Source organism: Sardina pilchardus, chromosome 1 (genome assembly GCF_963854185.1).
Source record: "Sardina pilchardus chromosome 1, fSarPil1.1, whole genome shotgun sequence".
Classification (NCBI taxonomy): Eukaryota; Metazoa; Chordata; class Actinopteri; order Clupeiformes; family Clupeidae; genus Sardina; species Sardina pilchardus.
Window position 1 is genome coordinate 33491028 of NC_084994.1, and position 22144 is coordinate 33513171.

General features: G+C 42.0%; 6 protein-coding genes across 6 annotated transcripts; 2 read left to right on the plus strand and 4 right to left on the minus strand.

Moving 5' to 3' along the window:
* Positions 1-3473: 3473 nt before the first annotated feature.
* On the plus strand, positions 3474-3812 carry LOC134088810 (histone H4). Its single transcript, XM_062542950.1, has one exon. The coding sequence runs from the start codon at positions 3480-3482 to the stop codon at positions 3789-3791; it is 312 nt and encodes a 103-aa protein (XP_062398934.1). The 5' UTR covers positions 3474-3479; the 3' UTR covers positions 3792-3812.
* An 814-nt stretch (positions 3813-4626) lies between these two features.
* Positions 4627-5023, plus strand: LOC134088786 (histone H2B-like). The gene has a single exon (XM_062542912.1). It carries the CDS (start codon positions 4632-4634, stop codon positions 5004-5006), a length of 375 nt encoding a protein of 124 aa, XP_062398896.1. The 5' UTR covers positions 4627-4631; the 3' UTR covers positions 5007-5023.
* A 732-nt stretch (positions 5024-5755) lies between these two features.
* Positions 5756-6185, minus strand: LOC134088741 (histone H3). The gene has a single exon (XM_062542852.1). It carries the CDS (start codon positions 6176-6178, stop codon positions 5768-5770), a length of 411 nt encoding a protein of 136 aa, XP_062398836.1. The 5' UTR covers positions 6179-6185; the 3' UTR covers positions 5756-5767.
* Positions 6186-6911: 726 nt separating this feature from the next.
* LOC134088760 (histone H2A) lies at positions 6912-7314 on the minus strand. The gene has a single exon (XM_062542875.1). The coding sequence runs from the start codon at positions 7295-7297 to the stop codon at positions 6920-6922; it is 378 nt and encodes a 125-aa protein (XP_062398859.1). The 5' UTR covers positions 7298-7314; the 3' UTR covers positions 6912-6919.
* A 1641-nt stretch (positions 7315-8955) lies between these two features.
* LOC134088769 (histone H2B-like) lies at positions 8956-9376 on the minus strand. The gene has a single exon (XM_062542888.1). The coding sequence runs from the start codon at positions 9351-9353 to the stop codon at positions 8979-8981; it is 375 nt and encodes a 124-aa protein (XP_062398872.1). The 5' UTR covers positions 9354-9376; the 3' UTR covers positions 8956-8978.
* Positions 9377-12491: 3115 nt separating this feature from the next.
* LOC134078256 (B-cell receptor CD22-like) lies at positions 12492-15971 on the minus strand. Its single transcript, XM_062534052.1, has 7 exons — positions 15590-15971; positions 15236-15490; positions 14697-14966; positions 14131-14397; positions 13672-13768; positions 13445-13535; positions 12492-13157 (listed from the first exon to the last, which is right to left on the minus strand). The coding sequence occupies exons 1-7, from the start codon at positions 15954-15956 to the stop codon at positions 12492-12494; spliced, it is 2013 nt and encodes a 670-aa protein (XP_062390036.1). The 5' UTR covers positions 15957-15971.
* Positions 15972-22144: the final 6173 nt, after the last annotated feature.

Genomic DNA, 22144 nt, shown 5'->3' on the forward strand with positions numbered 1-22144 from the left:
ACTGACAAACCTGATGGACAGGTGCAGTCGGGAGAGTGGCGACAAGTTGTGAGTGGTGACAACGGCCTCTACAACTACACTCGGTACCGCGAGGGCAGCTCGAGCAGCAATGTTGTTGCGAGACAATGTTAAGACATGTTTCCAAACACCGTTGCAAGGTGCAGTGGCATGGCAAGAACGAGTTGTGCGCAGAGGTCTCCTCAATTGATTTATATTGTCTTCACATCTGCCACACCAAAAAGTATGAAGCAAAAACATGTAAATGTGTTGTGTCAATAAATGTCTTGAAGCAACTCTTTGTGTTCAGAACATGTTCATTATATGTCAGAATGTTTTCATTATCAATACACCATCTCCTGTAATGCCTCAATCGCGAAAAGGGTAATTAGGGGAGTTTCGATATTTTAGTTCAACATTGTTCAGGGATAGGTGATAATGACTGCACCTGGAGCCGGAGGTAGGCTGAGCTACATACCTTTTATTATTATTATGATATCGCCTTATGTCCGGGCAAGGCGAGAATGCACCTCGATCAACAGGTGTTAAGGGCCGTTCACACCAAGAACGATAACGATAACGATAACTATAAATAAATATCGCTCTCGTTAATATGAATGACAACGTTCACACCTAAACTATAACGATAACGACATGAAGAACGATATCGTTGTTGATCACTTTCAGAGCGATTTTGAGAACGATGAAAAGCTAACAGCCAATCAGAACCCATAATATTCTAGCCATCACATTCATTAACATGAGGAGAGACTTTTCTTATCGTTGGCCAGTGTGGACGCTTTTATCGTTATGGTTATAGTTATCGTTATCGTTATTGTTCTTGGTGTGGACGGCCCTTTACTGAGGAGTTTCGAGATTTTAGTTCAGCATTGTTCAGGGAGGTGACAATGACTGTATCTGGAGCCGGAGGTAGGCTGAGCTACATTCCTATTATACCTATAATTATTATCATAACGCGTTATGTCCGGGCAAATGCACCTCGATTACTGAGGAGTTTCGAGATTTTAGTTCTGCATTGTTCAGGTATGGTGATAATGACTGCACCTGGAGCCGGAGGTATAGGCTAGTCAAGGCTACATTTGTCTTATTATTATGATGATAAACATAGGCCTAGGCCTACATCCGATGATGCTTTCTGGAACAGGTTGGAATTCACCTATCCTTTTATAATAATCTATGTTATTTATAAACAGGCCCAGATTATTTGTTCTCTCACTTCACACGGACTAATAAATGGAATGGCAATATATGTGAAATATAAAAATGCTTTTAATAAAAAATAAATGTGAAACCAACAAAATCTTTACAATATAAGTAGCCTACAAGGATGACTTTGCTAGACTATTGTTCTTCTGGCTTCTGGCACTTCTCGAACCACTTTTGGACCACCTGCAGCAACTCTATCTTGCAGTGTCCCCTTTGCACCAGCGGCATCCTCGACAGCGTCTTGCCAATGTCGTCTGTGAATGACTTTTCCTCATTCATCAAACTGGCATCGATCCTCTCGAGGCGCTTGGTCAACGCCACTTTCATCGCCGACATCGGTTGTTCCCTCTTTCTTTTCCTTCTTTGCGACACTGTTGATTCAAAAGCAGGAGTCGGCCAATCTGTGGCAGTGGACAGTGGCACTGGCACTGGCTCTACATCGGTCCCAAAGAGGGAGCTTGCAGCCAGCCAGCGCAAAACTTTCCATCGCTGGCGACAAGTCTGCTCATCCTTCCCTAGCGTCTGTGCTATTTCCCTCCAGGAGTTCTGACACCGGAGAGTGTCCTTGTACTCCCGCAGGGAAGGGTCGTACAGATGAGGGTATCTCCTCACCTCCTTTGCCAGTTGTTCATCCTTTGCTGCATCCATCGTTCTTATAATAGCCAAACAAGTGTTCTTCTGTCTTTGTTTGCTGCGTTTTAAGCGTTGTTTCTGTACTTGCTCCACCTACTGGAGGGGCGTGTTTACAGCAGTTCCGTTTCACACATGCGCAGTCTACGCGTGAAAGTGACGCGCGGTCTTAAAGGAACACTTCACCGTTTTTTTTTCCATATTACAGTTTTTCTCAATTGTTCACACACAATCTCTGGTACTTGAGAGACACAATTCCCATAATATGTAGGCTAGCTCATGCACCAATTTTGCTGAACTATAAGCAACATTTCTGCTATAAACTCAAATTGTAGTTTCTAAAACACACTGTTTTTAAAACACTACACACAATTCTGTGCATTAGACACAATTTTCATGAAGAAAGTCTCTTGTTTTCACAAAGAAAACACTGCCATTCAAATTCTAAAGCTAACTGCCCTACCATGCACACTGACTCATCAGATGGGCAAACACCTGTCACAGTCTTACAATTAGCAATCAGAGCTTTAGTATTACAGTAGCCTAGTAGTACAGGCAGAGGCAGAGCCAGAGGAGTGAGAGTAAGAGGAGGAGGATGGGGAGGCCAAGGACCGTAATCTCTGATGAGATCTGAGCTACTACAACATTGCAGTGCTGCGTATCATACAATACAGTACTGTAAAAATAAAGTATGTTCCAAGTAGGGGAAAGTATTCCTACTTTGTATTCCTACACAGTTAACAGTATTTTACTATTTGTTTGGCAGCCGAAAGATTACCAACACAAGGGCTTCTGTCTCCTGAACAGGAAACTGAAATCATGAGCATTGTCCTAGAAAAAACGGCATAACATTATGGCAATGCTAAACTCTCTAACCACTAGGCTACACTATCTGGTCCACATCAACAAGGTAGACGGTTATTGGACCATAAGGGAAATGATGTTACATTAAAAAAAAAAAAAAAACTAATCCAAGTATTTAGATGAACGAAGCATGAAATAGGGATTCAAAATAACAATGAGGTTCATTTATGGGTGCTTGTCCTCTCTCCCCCTAAAATTTCAGCCAAATGCAGTTAAGTTAGAGAGCAATCTTTGCCACATTGGTGATCTGTGCTGAAGTAAAACAATGTTGTATATTCCACACCGGTGCTCTTTTGAGGCCAGGCAAAATTTGTACGAAAAAGAAGTTGGTCAAAGGCACTCAGTTGAGGAAAAATAAAGCCTTTCATAGTAGCCTAAATGGCAAGGAGTAAAAACATACGCCGACGCGTTGCGGCCACATGGGCCTTCTTCAGGGCATAAAGCTTGAAGACAGGACAAAGAACAGAGTATACAATTCAGAGTATAAAGTGTTCACGTTGGTGAAAACTTCCAAGCACAGCCCCGTAGCGGCCCCTCCTTTTTCTGAACGGAGTCGCAGACTGTAGGAAACCGATTGGGAATGGTGGGCGTTCTTTGGTGACGTATATTTGCCCAACTGCCCGCGTAGTCTCCATTCAAAATGAGGGAACTTGAAGGGGCAGTGCTTAGTAGTCTTCAACAACGTCCTCTCTGTGGATTTAAATTGAAGTTGCGAGCTAAAGCCTTATACTGTTGACGCTCGGTCCAAAGAAATACTCAACATGTCCGGCAGAGGCAAAGGAGGCAAAGGTCTTGGCAAGGGAGGCGCAAAGCGTCACCGTAAAGTTCTTCGTGATAACATCCAGGGTATCACTAAGCCAGCAATCAGGCGTCTGGCTCGCCGTGGTGGTGTGAAGCGTATTTCTGGACTCATCTACGAAGAGACTCGTGGTGTGTTGAAGGTTTTCCTGGAGAACGTGATTCGTGATGCCGTCACCTACACCGAGCATGCTAAGAGAAAGACCGTGACCGCCATGGACGTCGTCTATGCTCTGAAACGCCAGGGTCGTACTCTGTACGGCTTCGGCGGTTAAAGATCGATTTTGTCTCTCGACCCAAACCCAAAGGCTCTTTTAAGAGCCACCCAAATCCCATAAAAAAGGCTGTGTTCTAGTTTTCATAGAGTGGCCTACATCTTAATGATATAGATATTGCTTATATACATATGTATACTTGTCCTTAAGTATAGTGAAACGTAGTGCATAGTACGTCCATGATTTAGAACACCTATAACCCTTTAATGTACAGTAGTATAACCCCCCACATGCATTTCTACATCCTACTTGCATTTCATAAGGTTCTTAAATATCTACTTGCGCATAGGCCAATGTGTGGCTTCCTGTAAGAAGAAAACGAAGAGCAAGAACAATTGCCATTAGGCTACAGAACATCACTTCCTCCTAGTATAGGCTAAGGTGCGATGACACCAGGGGTTGCAAATTAGGCCTACTAAATAAAAGTGTCTGCCAAACCAAACAAAATCATTCTGAAAAAAATGCGTAGCCTAAACTGGGTTAATATGTCACTATCTCGTCAACAAATGTGTCTTTAAAATGGCATTTAAAAAAAAAAAAAATCTTGACAGCTAATGTTATATCATGAATTGTAGCGCCAAATGTAAGGCATATATTTAGAAGGAATTCCAAGTGCGCGAAAGGAATCGAAAGGTGGTCCAAACCGAGTGGGTGGTGCTAACGACCGACTTATTCAAAATAACCAACCGTGTCTCGGTATTTCGTTTTGGAGGGAAATGTCGGGGCAATCTGGGCGTGTGTGTGAGGTGACACGGTCTCAATTTACATAGAACTGTGTATATATACAAGGTGACTTCGATGTACAAAGTACTTCTTGATTGATATAATCAAAAAATCGATATGCCTGAGCCAGCCAAGCCTGCCCCGAAGAAGGGCTCCAAGAAAGCCGTGACAAAAGCCGCCGGCAAGGGTGGCAAGAAGCGCAGAAAGTCTAGGAAGGAGAGCTATGCTATCTACGTGTACAAGGTCCTGAAGCAGGTCCATCCTGATACCGGTATCTCTTCCAAGGCTATGGGCATCATGAACTCCTTCGTGAACGATATCTTCGAGCGCATTGCTGGCGAGTCTTCCCGTCTGGCTCACTACAACAAGCGCTCCACCATCTCCTCCAGGGAGATCCAGACCGCAGTGCGTCTGCTTCTACCCGGTGAGCTGGCCAAACACGCCGTGTCCGAGGGAACAAAGGCCGTCACCAAATACACCAGCTCCAAGTAAAGTGTTGTGACGCTTGACAATCCAAAGGCTCTTTTAAGAGCCACACACTTTCTCATTGAAAAGAACTTCCAATGTATTGTGGTTCCAACATAATAATACCTAGTTGCAGAACTGATGATCTTTATTAAAGAATATTCTGTGGGTTTAATTTCTGCTGAATGATTTAGGTTGTACTATTTTAAGGATGTAAATCTGACATGCATTTAAAATGCGCCGTCCAAAAGCATGGCGTGGGACAAAGGACGGACTAAGTGGGAGAAACGTCCAGACCAGGTTAAAGTTCCAGTATGGCTGGGTGATCAATGTTGAAGTCTGAAAATCGATGGCCAGCGAAAAAAGAAGCCCCGTTCTAGCATATTATCTAGAAACTACAAACCTTACAGATGTCAAAGAAGCAGGGCTGTGCTGGTGTCATGTAGTTTTGCTTGCAATCTCGTGGCCTAAGACTAGACTACATTACCAGTGTACTATCTATATACATTTGCATATAGTGCACTATGCAAATTGCACTTTAGAGAGAAAGAAGTTATGGATATATACTCAAGAACGGTTCCCTTTGTAATGTCGTGCATCTCAATTTACTAACTTAAGTGTTATAGTTATTTCTAAGACTTTATTAATTACATGAAGTTTGTTCGTAAGTACCAAACCAGGATAGATCTGTGAAATAAATTATATCATGTAGGCATTTTGGAAAATAGCTTTTCTGAATTTGTAGGTGGCTCTTAAAAGAGCCTTTGTGTTTTTGAATTTCAAGAAATTTAAGCACGCTCCCCTCGGATACGACGTGCCAACTGGATGTCCTTGGGCATGATGGTCACTCTCTTGGCGTGGATGGCGCACAGGTTGGTGTCCTCGAACAGGCCGACGAGGTAAGCCTCGCTAGCCTCCTGAAGAGCCATGACAGCAGAGCTCTGGAAGCGCAGATCGGTCTTGAAGTCCTGAGCGATTTCTCTGACCAGACGCTGGAAAGGAAGCTTGCGGATCAACAGCTCAGTAGATTTCTGGTAACGACGGATCTCTCTCAGTGCCACGGTGCCAGGCCTGTAACGGTGAGGTTTCTTCACACCACCAGTTGCTGGTGCGCTTTTGCGCGCAGCTTTGGTGGCGAGCTGCTTCCTTGGAGCCTTACCTCCGGTAGATTTGCGAGCTGTCTGCTTGGTTCTTGCCATTGCTGCTTATTCTCCGGATTTGTAGAGTGTGAACATGCATGCAGAGCGGGGATATATAAAGCCTACGACCAAAGCCTGCCCCCCTGTTTACGTCAGGTTTTTGGTCTCCGCTGATTGGTCTTCCAAGTTCCCTCCGAGTGGCGCCTGAATTTGAATGCAAAGGCATTGCTTTGTTTCACTATTCAGGAAATCGTTTCAAAATAAATTCTGAATTATAGATGAAAATAAATGCAAGAAATTAACTTAAACATCCCATAGATCAGTACAGCCTGATATAGAAACTATATATATATATATATATATATATATATTTGGTTACCATTTTTGTAAACAATCAAGTTTATATTTGCGTGTCTTCTATGCTTGTTTATATCTGCGTGTCTTCTATGCTCGTGTATATTTGCGACTCTCTTCTAGAAGATAAGAGTGGGTGATAATAGGTTTTGTGGCTTGGATATATTCTTGCTTCTTGCTGATCTCTAGCAGCTGATTCCTGTTAACTTTCTTTTCGCTTAAATTCAGTTGGACTAAGTAAGTTACTTAGTGGTTGGCATAGCAGACCATAGCGTCATAGATGACGTAGATCCGAAGTAAAATAGATGATTTCTTCATTACTTTTTTAACACACTCATGTCAACTATGACATTGTAGAGATCATGCTAGCGGAAACTTGGAAATGTCTTTTAAAGTATTTGGGTGGCTCTTAAAAGAGCCTTTGTTTCAGACTTGGGGAGAGCAGATTTATTTGGACTTCTCGGTCTTCTTGGGCAGCAGCACAGCCTGGATGTTAGGCAGCACACCACCCTGAGCGATAGTCACACCGCCGAGTAGTTTGTTCAACTCTTCGTCGTTACGCACAGCCAGCTGCAGATGGCGGGGAATGATACGAGTCTTTTTGTTGTCACGAGCAGCGTTGCCAGCCAATTCAAGAATTTCAGCAGTCAAGTACTCGAGCACAGCAGCCAAATAGACCGGTGCACCAGCGCCGACGCGCTGGGCATAGTTGCCTTTGCGAAGCAGCCTATGCACACGGCCCACGGGGAACTGAAGTCCAGCCCTAGATGAACGAGTCTTGGCCTTCGCTCTGGCTTTGCCACCGGTTTTCCCTCTTCCGCTCATTTTCAGATGATGTGACTAGTGCGTCGAAATATCAATGTGAGGTGTGAACGCTAGGCAAGTCAATTTATACTAAACCACCATGGGGCTACTCAGTGCCTCATTGGCTGAGTTAAAAATGCTGAGAGCCAATCAATTTGTAGTTCAAAGGCTCAGCTGATGTACATCAACTTCAGTTCAATTTTGCGATTGTGTCACTGCGACCTCTCTATCCGCATGGTCTCCAATCATTAAATGTAACTCAGTTTCTGCATAAGATATTGAATTTAATGGTCATAGGAATCCAACGACGCTTCCAGTTGTGATTCAAGATAGAATTATTATAGATAGATAGATAGATAGATCAACTTGTTTTTTGTTTGTCTGAAAAATTACTTAAGTAATTTAGTAAATTCTGAAATTCTGAAAAAAAAGTAAATTCTGAAATTTATTGGCCAATTCATAAATTATTTAATTATCTGATAGGGATACTGTGATACTTAGTCTTCTGGTATGCCATGAAAATAAACATAAATTGTATGGCATAAGCTTAATAATTGAATGAACACAACGTGTTTGTGTTTCTTTCTGTTGAAATGTGGTTTGTAATTGTAATATAGTAAGTATCAAAGGATCCACCACAGTCCCATACATTGAATGCAAAACACTGCTAGGTGTGACTAGGATATTGTAGTGGATACACGTGCATGCTTCAAACTCTGAAGACCAGTTTTAAAAACCCAGAACTTGCAGATATGTCAAAGTCCACAAGCCCATGGAAGGTGTTATGCAGATTTCATGTTATGAAAGATGACACTTATTCTTGTCCCAAGTGACACAAGTCTTGTATTTTCCATTGATTAGATGTTTTCTGACTATTGAGATTGCATATCAATCTGGATCTGCCAAATGTAGGCTTGGTGCTATATATTTTACACTGTGGAATTTAATTGGTTAAATATTCCCGAGATTGCTTCCAAATTCTTAATCTGTTTTGTCAACCAGTCTTTTTTTGCCATATAAATAAAAAAAATCATGGTACAGAATACTGTCCTGACCTGTACTGTGGTAGGCAGCCAACTGTGAAATGTTTATAAAGGAGGGTAAATGCAAAGTTGTGTATCCATGCATACTTTCACATAGCCGTTATACTTTATCGACCTTATTAACCTAAGGATGTTATAAACCCTACAAATAGATAGACTACTTTTAATTCACACGCAAAATGCTGTGTAATGTCCCTACTATCAACAGAGGGACAGTCCAAAGAAATTCACAGGACACTTCACCGATTAGCATGAAGCTTTGTATCTTTAGAAAACAGTCATGTTTTTGAATGGCCGTGCATTATTCCCTCAGTTTGCCTTGAGATGGGAGAAATACGCATTTGAAATCCATGAATAGGGCTTCCTGCTTTCAATGATGTAAAACGATTTTTAAATGCAAAATGCATTGTCTCCCCAAAACAAAATTTATATTAAATAAACCTTCAACGTCCCAGGGTGAAGAGCAGTGTGTAGGCCTATTCAGTCTTTAAATTAAATGTAGGCCTAAGCGTGGTGGACGACACCTTTAAGTGTGCGAAATCATTTCAACATTCACAATAGTCACATTAAGGTATTGTGAAGAATTTTGGAATTACTTTACAGAGTGTGTGGGTGGCTCTTAAAAGAGCCGTTGGATTATTAGACATTAAGAACACGTTTTACTTGGAGCTGGTATACTTGGTAACCGCCTTGGTTCCCTCAGACACTGCGTGCTTAGCCAGCTCGCCGGGAAGAAGCAGACGCACTGCAGTCTGGATCTCCCTGGAAGTGATGGTGGAACGTTTGTTGTAATGAGCCAGACGAGATGCCTCTCCACCGATGCGCTCGAAAATGTCGTTCACGAAGGAGTTCATGATTCCCATTGCCTTGGAGGAAATTCCAGTATCAGGGTGTACTTGCTTCAAGACTTTGTACACGTAGATGGCATAGCTCTCCTTCCTGGACTTTCTGCGTTTCTTTCCTCCTTTTCCGGCAGTTTTTGTCACTGCTTTCTTTGAGCCTTTCTTAGGCGCCGACTTCGCTGGTTCAGGCATGATGAATAGAAGAGTGGAATTCCTGTTCTGTGAATACCCTTACGTTGGTACCCCGTTTAAGTACAACACCCTATGCAAATGACAAACGAAAGCCTCTGATCAGTAATTCCTCCACCCACACAAACGCCCCCCATACAGAAAGGAAAGGCCCACAGCACCACCCACAAATCGTCACCGCGTACGTATCCTCCCTTCCTTTGTTTCTCTCTCAGCAGTTTGTTTAGTAGCGATGGAGGATGTTTCAGGGGTCTGTTTTGGACATCGGTCCTGAAGCAGTGTAACAACAGAGCTGTTTATTGGTTTAACACCTCGTGCAACTCAAATTCTTCAAAAGAAGCCTATTTCGATGGACCGGCAAATTACCATCACGATGAGCATGAAGATGCATCCGGTTTCCCACCATTTGAGGCCTACCAGATGGCACATATGCTAGTCTGTGGTCGGCCGTAATGTCTTACACATAACTTTGTTGTCGACTGCTGTGATCTAGATTTGCTATGGTAGGCTATGTATTTAGCTGACTCAACAACATTTAATTTCAGAGTTGAATCTGCTTATTTCTCATTGATTTACATTTTTAATAGGTAGTCTAGGTAATAGATAGTCTTTATTGTCCTATAAGGATATTCTTCTTCACACATCATCAATCAACTTTCCATAAAAGATAAGACATATCACACATCACACATCACACATCACATATTACACATTACACATAACATACAACATATAACATACAACATATAATGTGACACCCACCATACACCATACCCACCATACACCCTCCCTTCTAGTTCCCCTCCCCCCAACACAGTGCAAGCAAAAAGAGGACAGTGCAGACAACATAAACACAAAAGAATAGAAGGGATGGATTATTGTCACCGGAGTTTGTTAAGTGCAGTGATGGCTGAGGGTACAAAACTTTTCTTGAAGTGCACTTTTTTCCAGTCCTTCCGGTGAAAGGTAAACTACACTTGCACCTTGGGATTTATGTTCAACATGCCATCTCGTTTGTCATGTCTGATTGTTTATTAGATTATGATTACATAATTACGACAAAATGCAGAATGACATTGATAGGCCTACATTAGCAACATGTCAATGTGTAATACAAATATACATTAGGGGAGACCGGGTATGATTGTAACACTTTTTTTTCCAGCACCTGTAACTCGCTCATTTTTTTTTAGCTATAATCCTGTAACCTTTTTTTCAAAATACCCACATTTGTCTACTTCAGACAGAACCAACTCAAATGTCTGCAAGAAAATTACAGACCTTGTAATTTGGTGTAAAATACAAGGTGACCCTTTGTTAACTTACAACCGACCCCACTACACATACTGGGGTAAGTTGTAACAGTTAGATAAAAGACAGAAAAAGAGAGGTCAAACCATGCAATATTTTTCAAAAACTGTTTGGGGCATTGTAATAGGTCTATGAACACAAGAAAACAGTTTTCTTTAATTCTGTTTCTCTTTGAATGGCCATAACCAAAGTAGCCTTTGTATATGTGGTCGTGTGTGTGTGTATGTGTGTGTGTGTGTGTGTGTGCGTGTGTGTGTGTGTGTGTGTGTGTGTGTGTGTGTGTATTTTTGTGTGTTATATGTGTGTAGGGGTGTGCTTGTGACTGTGTGTGTGTGTGTGTGTGTGTGTGTGTGTGTGATTCTCTGTGTGAATTTGACTGGATAGTGGATAGTATAACATTTTGCACAAAACTTGTACACATAGTAGTGTAGTAGTGAAAAATGTCACTTTCTTATGCCAAAATCACTTTTTCCTTTGCCAAATTAGAACGGGTGACATTATGGCTTAAAAATCACCATGTGGGATAGTGGTGGAGTGGTGCAAGTGATGATATGATCATATGTCTGATATCCTATTCCTGTTCTGTGGAAACGGTGATGTTACAACTATCCCTGTGTTACAACTATACCCGGTCTCCCCTACATAGCCTAACACCAATACATTCAGGTAATGGAAGGGAAACAATCACAGGCCTTGACTTCTTCCTTCATCACAAAATCCACAGTGGTATGGAAACAGATGTTATCACTTGAGTTGATGAGTTACCATGTATATGTCCTTTTTAAAAATATAAAAACTTACATTATTTTCATTGTTTCAGTGTTACTGAAGTGGACAGATAGATAGATAGATACATTGATACATAGATAGATAGATAGATATACTTTATTGATTCCCATGGGCAAATGTTTGGCAAATATCATAAACATAAACTACTAGTCTTACTACACTACTACTACTACTGCTTCTATAATACCAATACATCATATACGTTATCTTCAGGGTATTTTATTCAATACATTATATACACATTGTGTATTAATTGTATTTTGTACTACATAAACAATTAACATAATATGACTTTTAGAGGAGTAATGTTGCTTTTCATGTAAGTTACATGTGACAGTTATTGAGACAGTGGAGTACTGTAAGTATCTGGGCACCATTGTTGACCACAAAGTCACCTGGTCTGCTAACACACTAGCAAGACACTAAAAAGCACAGCAACGGCTCTATTTTTAAAGGAAACTGCGTCGTTTTAATGCAGACGCCACAACAACTCTGACATTGTTTCATTTAAATCTGAACTTTTATTCAGAGTGTGGTGACTTTCATGCCTGGCAAGCCAAAGGCTAGTGACTTTCTGTCCTGAACAGAAACACGCTGGACAGGGTGACTAAAATGGGCAGGGAAATTACTGGATCTGAAATCAAAAGCATCGCCAGTCTCACAGAACAGTGTACCCTCAAACGTCCTCAGTGTTGTTGGATGTTTGGTGTGGTTTTTTTATATATATATATTGTTTATTGTTATTCATTGTTGTCTTCGTCTCCCTTGAGTACAAAACAAATTCCCCCCTCGGAGAAATAAAGGTTTCATTCATTCAGGAATGGATGAAAATACATACATACTGTACATATATTCATTCATTCATTCATTCATTCATTCATTCATTCATTCATTCACTCACTCACTCACTCACTCACTCACTCACTCACTCACTCACTCACTCACTCACTCACTCACTCACTCACTCACTCACTCACTCATTCATTCATTCCTCTCCTTGTTTGTTTACGCAAACCTGGCCAATAAAGCTGATTCTGATTCCTACATATTGGCTGCACTAGAGCGGCTGGAGAACTTCACTGTGGCATACTCAACATCCTTCTCCTGCTCTTCATCCTTCCGAGGCTGCACAGCCAGAGTGTCTTGAGCCGTGTCCTTGTTTTTGGCCTTGAACTGGACACTGGCGTAGTGGACGTCATCTTCATCTCCTGAGTCCACTTGATCTCCTCCTGAGTACACTGGATCTCCTGAGTCCACTCGATCTCCTCCTGAGTCCATTGGATCTCTTCCAAAGTCCACTAGATCTCCTCCTGAGTCCACTGGATCTCCTCCTGAGTCCACTTGATCTCCTCCTGAGTCCACTGGATCTCCTCCCAAGTCCACTAGATCTCCTCGTGAGTCCACTGGATCTCCTCCTGAGTCCACTTGATCTCCTCCTGAGTCCACTGGATCTCCTCCGGAATCCACTAGAACTCCTCCTGAGTCCACTGGATCTCCTCCTGAGTCCAATAGATCTCCTGAGTCCACTGGATCTCCTCCTGAGTCCACTGGATCTCCTCCGGAATCCACTAGAACTCCTCCTGAGTCCACTGGATCTCCTCCTGAGTCCAATAGATCTCCTGAGTCCACTGGATCTCCTCCTGAGATCACTTGGTCAGAGGTCCTAGCCGCTGCAGAGATTTCGTCATACACATGAGTGGAGTCATCCTGTTGAGGGTGGAGAGATACTAGAGTATAGGCCAGGGAATGCATACACCACAATCATTTTAAATAGCATCGCCATGTGTATCACCAACCATACCTAAACTTTTTTTCAGTCTGAAGTGCTCAAGGTGTCTCAGCAAAAACACGAGGCACATCAGGTGCATAAAAAAAGCCAAGTGCTCTGGACACATAAGCAGCACGCAAAACGCTTAATGCTACTACAAAACAACATTAAAAAAAAACGCACCTCAGTGCAAAACCCGTTTGTCTGATTGTTCTTTTAGACTGACCTCTTCAGTGTCCTGCATGCCCTCTCTCAGTAGTCTCATCTGTCCGTCATCTGATGTCCTCCGTGTGACCTCTGTTGACGTCCTCTTTTTCCTTCGATATATACATTCCCAATCAAACATACAGTACTCATATGACAGTAGTGTGCGTCTACTACCAAGGTACGTACAGTATATGTATTCATGTGAATACGTGTAACTGATTTGAAAACTGTAAAACATAAGCACACCTGCAACAGACAATCCCAATCACCAAGGTAAGAACCACAGCCAGTGCCACTGCCACTGCTATGAGGAGAAATACTAGTATCTGCTGTGCGGTACCACCTGCAAGTCAATAAGAAAGAATACCAAATAAGGCAAATCACTTGACCAACAAACGGACCCAAATTTCAATCAATCAATCAATCAATCAATCAATCAATTTGCAATAGCACAATTCGTTACCAGTCACCAATGTGGAGGTACTGGTATGAATGTATTTTATGAAAATGTGTGCATATGTGTTGGGTGGGGGAAGTTGTTGTTGTTTTGGTATGTTTTTTTTTTTATGTAGGGCTTGTTTGTGTGTTCTTTTATGGACCTTGAGTCTGACAAAATAAATGATGATGATGATGATGATGATGAATCAATGTTGATTTGTCACTCGAACACACTTGGCACTTGTTGTTACACATGTTACATCATACCTGTTATAATGACCTCTACCCCAGTAGAGTTCTGGGAGCCCACTTCATTGAGTGCCTGACAGTGGTAAACTCCGCCATCACCAGAGGCCAAAGTGAGCTTCAGATGTGGCCCAGTGCCTCTGAGAACGGTTTCATTTCCACTGCTCTTGTACCAGGTGTAGTCAGACACAGGTGGATTGGCATCACTGCTGCAGGTGAAGTTCACTGAACTGCCCTCCGTCATGTTACCAGAGGGACTGACCGACGCTGAGGTGTTTCTTGGGGCATCTGTTTGAAGGCAAACTATGATAATCGGAGATCCACAAAGTCGTACGCATGGCATGCTGGCATTTACTACCGCAGGTGAGGCTCTCTGAACTTCTTTGACAATCATTATATTTTTAAAGTTCAAAACAAGTACCATAGTTGACTGAATGAGAAAATAAATAATTTAGATAGAATGTCCATCATATACAGTATATACTGTATATGACATGACAACATATGTGATGTGATAACATTTTGCTCATAACTATGTCAGCATTTCTTCCACCACCAGACCAACAAAATCACATTGGAGTACTCACAATAAACATTCACCAGAAGATCAGACGAATGTTTGCGCCCAACCTCATTCTCTGCCTGACAGTAGTACGGTCCGCTAGCCTGAGTGCTGGTGTTGGTGATGCTGTAATTCTGTCCTGTTGCCACCTGTGCTGTTTTATCTCCGGTCTTCCTGTACCAGGTGTAGGTGTGCACTGGTGGGTTGGCATCACTGCTGCAGGTCAGAGTCACTGAGTCGCCCTCCACTATGTAACCAGAGGAGCTGTCGGTTGCTGATATATTCCTTGGGCCATCTGCATTTAAAAAACACAGTTGACATACTGTAGTTATTGTTGTATTAGCAAAGTGTACATTTCTGACACACACACACACACACACACACACACACACACACCACACCACACCACACACACACACAAACTGTTTAAACATACAGATATACTACTGATCAAATAAGCAAACAAGCATGGAATAGGCAGTCATACTCAACTGTAAATGAATGAATGAATGAATTAATTAATACATAAACAAACCAACAACCAAACAAACCCCATGTACTCACACTGGACACTGAGGGTCACTTCAGGTGAGGGATGAGCCTCATGTCCTTTGACTGCACAGGAGTAAGAGCCTGAGTCGCCACTGCTGACTGGTTTGAGCATCAGCATGCTGTCTGTCATGCGTCGCCCGGTAACACGCTGTGTGTTCCGGTACCAGATGTAGGTGGGGTTGGTATGCGGAGGACAGGTGGTGCTGCAGGTCAGCGTCACATTCTGCCCCTCCCTCACTGGGGCTGGACTCATCACGACCCACAGAGCTAAAATTAGAATTAAAGGGGAAAAGATACTGTCCTTTATTCGTTGTGACAAAGATAAAATGTTTCCTCACATTGGTGAGAATATACAGTGTATATTACCTGTGACATACAGCATGAAGGCTGATTCTGCGGTCCATCCATTTGCATATGTTTCAAATCTGAATTTATATTCTCCTGTATCTCCGTAGCTCAGATATTTTATCCTAAGGGTACAGTTATTTTGTCTGTCACCCAAATACATGAAATGATGTCTGCCTAAATCCAGCGATGTATCATATTTCATCCAGATTGTGGATTTGATTGTGTAATAACTGGGATATGTGTAGGAGCATCCAATGTCTACAGTTGAACCCAGAGGGGCACATTTGCTTTGCGTGGCATAGTTTACTCCCCAAGAGTCGAGACTTCCTAAGGTGAAAGCGCACACATGGATTACTTGGGTCCCATATTGGGGATACAGATACATGATGAATTTCTTACAGTTGGCAATCCCTAGCAAACCAGCCATTCACGTTTCAGTGTTTAATTTTGTATTATCTCTGAGATGCATTACAAAATACATATTTGTATTATGTGCGAAAACCAAACTATAACCAAATTAGCACATAATTACGGATATTATTTCCACTTCATTCATTTACTCAAATATTTTTTTGTCGCACACAATAAAGAGAAAATGTTAGTCATTTATGTGTGAAATACAATTTACAAAAGACTAAATGTCTTCAAATGGCCCCATTTGTCAAGAGACGTCTTTGAACTGCCATGCTGCGCTATAAGTGGCAAATACTGCAGCCCTGGGTGTGGTGAAAACAGACACTACACTGCTAGAGGAAGTAGAAACCACAACACTTTATGCTGCGCAGCTTTTCCCTTATTATATACACTGAAGCTCACTTCTGCTTAAAGACTCAGTGATGTATTTTTAAAGACATGTGTTAGTGAAGACAGGACGTAATGGAAAGTTTCATACTGTACCTGGATGGAGGAGAAGGACCAACAGTTGTTGCGACTTTTTCACGTTGTGTCATGTGAGCGCAGGTCCAGCTGATTGACAGCTCTGATCAGGACTCCCGCGTGACGTCGTGATTGGAATCGGCGCATAAAACCAGCGACCTGAACCTGAGTGCGGCCTGCTGTTGGGTGCGCGCGAGTGAAGCCAAAGACGAGAACATGCCACAGCAGCGCGCTAGTTCTAAGAGTCATGCCAAATAATATAGCCTTTTCTTGTTTTCTCTTTTTGTTAAATAAATCTTTTGAAGATCATTTTTTCTTGTCCGCAATTGAATTCCACTACATTTTTGGTGCCGAAACCCGGGAAGAGGGAGGAAAGAGAAGCTCCGAAGAAGCTCCGAAGACTGGAAGTCTCCCTACTTTGAAGAGGAAGTGGATTACCTGAGTGCAGACACGTGCGGACAGGTGAGAACAGAACAATGGAGAAGATTGCAAGATGGAAGAAGATACGGGGCACGATTCGAACAGCGGTAACGAAGCTCACCCTAAAGATCAACGAAGAACTTCGCAAAGACGAACCCAATGTGACATCTTTAGAAGAATGGAATGAGCAATTGAGTAACAGAGAAACGTCGCTGACAGAACTGGACCGAGAAATTGAATCCATCACGCCAATGGATGATTTAGATGAAGAGGTAAGCGGAGCCATTCATTATATGGACGAAATCAAAACGGCATATGTGCGCACACGAAGGTACCTGGAAAAATTGAAGGAAGACGCAAGTTCCGAATCACAGTCTTCAATCCAAGGAAATCGGATACCCGTGATGAAGTTGCCAAAGCTCACAATCGAAAACTTCTCTGGAGATATCAGCAAATGGCAGAACTTTTGGAGTCAATACTCGGGGACAATACACAATAATTCCCGTCTGAGTAAGTCCGATAAGTTTAATTATTTAAAGTCATTTCTCTCCGGTAACGCTGCAAAAGCGGTAGCAGGCCTTTCTCTAACAGAAGACAATTATGAGCATGCAATTCAAATGCTTACCAGTCGATTTGGTCGGAAAGATCTAATAATTAATGCACATATGAATAAACTACTCAGTCTGAGCCCTGTAAGGGTGACGGATATTGCAGCACTGCGCAATTTATGTGACGAATGTGAAGTGCAAGTGCGTAGTTTAGATACGATGGGTGTAGTTTCAAATTCATATGGAAGTCTACTTTGTCCGATTCTAATGAAGATGATGCCAGAAGAGATCACATTAGAATTCACACGTCAGTTGAAAGAAGACGAAGTTTTGAGTGTGAAAGCATTAATGGACTTTTTGCAAAAGGAAGTGGAAAGTAGAGAAAGAGCAAGTTCGTCGCAACGTCAGTCAAGCTATGCTTCAGAAAAGGACTCATTCAGAAGCCGAGAAAAGATGACGATAGAACGAAAGAAAAGTTACGGCCCAACCTCAGCCACTTTTCATGTTGGTGCTCGAGAAGATCCACATTGCTTGTTCTGCAACGCAACCACGCACAAGTCTCGAGAATGCAGCTGTCTGAGTGTAGAAGCCAGGAGAGACAAGTTGAGAACACTAGGCCGGTGTTATGTGTGCTTAGGCGGCAGGCATATTGCACGCAATTGCAAAGCGCAAGTCACTTGTGAAAATTGCAACCGAAGACATTATAAAGTTGTATGCCCACAATCTGCATTTAGCGGAGGCCATGAAACCCACAAACCAGCAGAAGCACCAGATACACTAGTGTCAGTCTCCCCTGTGCAATCTACTCGCAATCAGAACACAGTATTTCTGCAAACTGCAGTGACCTGGATTGAAACTCCCATTCAACATCAGTTAGTGAGATGTTTATTTGATGGAGGGAGTCAACGAAGCTTTATTCAAGAGAACATATCCAGATCACTTAATTTGCCAGTCATAGGAGAAGAAACACTAATCCTGCATACATTTGGATCAGCCACTCCCAAAAGGATGAAATGCAGAAAAGTGAGAGTGCGCTTGAGAAACATTAAAACTGAGCAGAGTGTGACTTTGGAATTGTTGGAGACGCCTAATGTTTGTGCTTCGAAGTTACAAATTGCAGATGCGAAGGTGAGACGAGCTTTGGAGACCAAAGGCCGACAGGTGGCAGATATCCCGATCCGAGGAATGGACATGGAAGAACTCGGAATCCTGATCGGTGGAGACTACTACTGGAAGATAGTGACGGGCCAAATGGAGCGCATGAGTGACACGTTGGTGGCAATCGAGAGTACTTTCGGATGGCTGTTGCAGGGGACAACGACGGTAATGAACACCACGTTAGAAACATTGGACATCGGAGTGATGCACGTCAGTGTGGCTGAATATATTTCAATGGATGATGAGGCAATGAAAACGTTCCGACAAACGGTGACTCACAAAGAAGGAAGGTATGAAGTCAGTTTGCCATGGAAAAGGGAACCCATTGAATTGGCATCGAATTTAGATGTTGCTAAACGCAGATTTCAAAGTCTGACAAAGAAATTTAGCAGAGATCAGTCACTTTATGAAGGATGTGATGCAGTGATTCAAGATCACTTGAATGAAGGAATAGCAGGCCTAGAAGAAAAGACTCACTGCTTTATCCCCACAGACAAGTCCTACAGATGTTCGAGGAGCGGACGCGCAATCCCCGACGAAGTGACTGAGATGCCGTCAACGGATAATGGAATCCTTATGGACGCGTTGGAGGAACGAATATCTTCTTCAGCGGAGATCAACCCCTACAGTGAAGAGAAGTACTACTCCTACAGTGAAGGTTGGAGATGTGTTAATTCACGAAGACCGAGTACCAACACACTTGTGGAAGCTGGGAAGAATGACAGAATTGTTCAAAGGAAGATATGGTAATGTACGATCTTGCTTAGTGAAAACATCGAATAACTTACTGAGAAGACCAGTTCAGTTATTGTATTGAATTATGATTAATGAACATTGTTCTCCGACCAAGTTCATTGGGCCGGAGCGTGTTGCGACTTTTTCACGTTGTGTCATGTGAGCGCAGGTCCAGCTGATTGACAGCTCTGATCAGGACTCCCGCGTGACGTCGTGATTGGAATCGGCGCATAAAACCAGCGACCTGAACCTGAGTGCGGCCTGCTGTTGGGTGCGCGCGAGTGAAGCCAAAGACGAGAACATGCCACAGCAGCGCGCTAGTTCTAAGAGTCATGCCAAATAATATAGCCTTTTCTTGTTTTCTCTTTTTGTTAAATAAATCTTTTGAAGATCATTTTTTCTTGTCCGCAATTGAATTCCACTACAACAGTAAACTAGTGCATACCACACGCATGGTTATTGTGTCATCCTGCGCAACAACACAATGCCAGCGCATTTCAATAATGAAAGGTTTCCCATATGGTTTTGCCACTTACTGTCAATGGCCGGGTTTCCCAAAATCTTTAAGAAGCTCTTAAGTCCTAAGAACTTCTTAGGAGCGTTCTTAGAACATTCTTACAACGCTCCTAAGAAGTTCTTAGCACTTAAGAGCTTCTTAACAATTTTGGGAAACCCGGCCATTGTCAATGCCAATGCCAATTTATTTGTTTAGCACAAAAAAACAACAACAGTTGACATAAGTGCTCTAAAAATAGAAAAAAAAAAAAAATAATATTAAAGTAGAAAAATAAAGAAGAATAATGTAAAAATGTATACTAAACTTACACTAAATGCTAGACAAATGTTTTAGAGGAGCGTGAGCTGTAGACAGCCATGTCAAACACCACACATTGCAAGATGAGAAAAACAAAACTGCATTTTCACCTAATATATGACAGAAAGAAAGAAAGAAAGAAAGAAAGAAAGAAGGAAAGAAAAATAATAGTCAACTTTTGTATTTCCTTACTGGATGAAGGTAACGCTCTGGCTCTTGTCAAAAAGTCTAGTAAATGGTCGACATCACAAGACAGGGTCTGTAGAAATCAGCCGAGGAGGAACTGATAACATGTCAACATAATCCACACACATCCTTTCTACCTTCTGTTGAAATAGAAACTGGCAGCAGATATCCTCAGTAGATGTGTCTAGTTGTGACCACATAATAATCACGCAATAGAGTTCATTCAGTGGGAAAGGGGCCTATCCAGATCTTACACAGATTGTTAAAATCATACACCAACGGTTAAAAGTTTGAGGTCACTTAAGAATGTCCGTTCCACTGCATTATTGACAGAATATGAGCTGAGATATCTTTTTCTTTTCTTTCTTTTTAATCATGGCAGCAGTTTTCAGATTGCATTATGTGCTTAGATAATTGCAAAATGTTTCTTGACTGTTATAAAAAGAAATTGCTGATCTTTAATGCAACACTGTCCATTATCAGCAACCATTCATCCAGTGTTCCAAAGGTATATTCTGTGTACTAATCTGGTGTCATTTTAAAAGGCTAACTGCTAAAACATTGAGGAACCCTTTTGCAATTCCACAATTTCTATTCATTAAAGTGTTTTGAGTAACCAGACGTTGAAAGACCCCGACTGCAAATGCTGTGAAGGTTGTATGGGCCGGCTCCATCCACCAATAAGTCTCGTCCCATATGTACTGTAGGAGGACCTGTAGAGGACAGGGGAAAGGAGAGCCAAACACACCAAGTAGCAAGTACACTGCCCAGCAGCCGAAATATAGATAGCTCCACTAGGGGGCAATGAAGAGACATAAAGTAACACACACATCAAGAGAAAGGCAGTGCTCGAAGAGGGCCGACACTCACCGGTACACAGTGCAGGCACTTCTACGTTTGACTCTTAAGCGTATCTGCACTTTTTCTTGTATATCGACATGGTTTTGTTGCTGGTACTCTTTTCTGTCATCTCCAGATCAAGTTCCATTATAAAAAAGCGGGCGGAAAATAATTGAGTAAACTACATTTCCCAGGAGCATAGCGATGTGTGACACTCACTTGTTCCCCCAATCTGTAGCCTCTACTTATGCAGCTTTTGTAGAATTTTGAATCAAAACACTCCCAACACAGGCATAGATAGGTAACATGTTTAAACTACTGCGTGTTAAGGGGAAGTGGAACACATCAAATTTAAATAATTATTTTGGGAACACACTGGATAAGCTTGAGAGCAGAGGAACGTTTGTTTAGGCTACTTAACTTGCCGTTGCTCCATGACCTGGCAGAGTGTGTGCATCCATGGCAAGCTGTTTTCTCGTTTAAAGGTTAAACATCAGATATGGCAAGCCATCTGCAATTACAATTATGCTCGGAAGCAATGAAGCTATATTGATAATATAATGAAGTTTAGTTAAACTTCATGTTAAAAAAACATATTATACATTGAAAAAAAGCAAAAAATCTGTTCAACAGAGAGAAAAGTGTGAAAAGTAGCCAGCATTTTCCTTTAAGTTAACAAGCATGCTGGTTAAAGTTTATGAAGAAAACATATCAGTTTTTAGTCAGTGTGGGATGTTTGTTTCCTTCCATCTAATTCGGCACACTGATCTGAAACTTCTATTTCACTTCTGCATCATAACATTATTTTTAACCCAGAATCAGAGACCGCAGTGGGAGTTTCACAAGTACTGTACAGACTGAGAGGAAATTGTGGCCTAGCAGCTAGTCTAAACATAAAAAAGTGAGTCTAACACAACAAGTTAAATAGAAATAGAACAACACCATGGAGAGTGTTCATTAGTCATTAGTTGTTTACTAAACAAGTGATAAGTGTAG

Coding starts and splice junctions, on each gene's coding strand:
- LOC134088810 (XM_062542950.1), top strand. CDS start 3,480: ATGTCCGGCAGAGGCAAAGGAGGCAAAGGTCTTGGCAAGGGAGGCGCA.
- LOC134088786 (XM_062542912.1), top strand. CDS start 4,632: ATGCCTGAGCCAGCCAAGCCTGCCCCGAAGAAGGGCTCCAAGAAAGCC.
- LOC134088741 (XM_062542852.1), bottom strand. CDS start 6,178: ATGGCAAGAACCAAGCAGACAGCTCGCAAATCTACCGGAGGTAAGGCT.
- LOC134088760 (XM_062542875.1), bottom strand. CDS start 7,297: ATGAGCGGAAGAGGGAAAACCGGTGGCAAAGCCAGAGCGAAGGCCAAG.
- LOC134088769 (XM_062542888.1), bottom strand. CDS start 9,353: ATGCCTGAACCAGCGAAGTCGGCGCCTAAGAAAGGCTCAAAGAAAGCA.
- LOC134078256 (XM_062534052.1), bottom strand. CDS start 15,956: ATGTATCTGTATCCCCAATATGGGACCCAAGTAATCCATGTGTGCGCT. Junction 14,967..15,235: donor AGTGACCCTCAGTGTCCAGT/GTGAGTACATGG, acceptor TTTTAAATGCAG/ATGGCCCAAGGAATATATCA. Junction 14,398..14,696: donor TCTTCTGGTGAATGTTTATT/GTGAGTACTCCA, acceptor GCCTTCAAACAG/ATGCCCCAAGAAACACCTCA.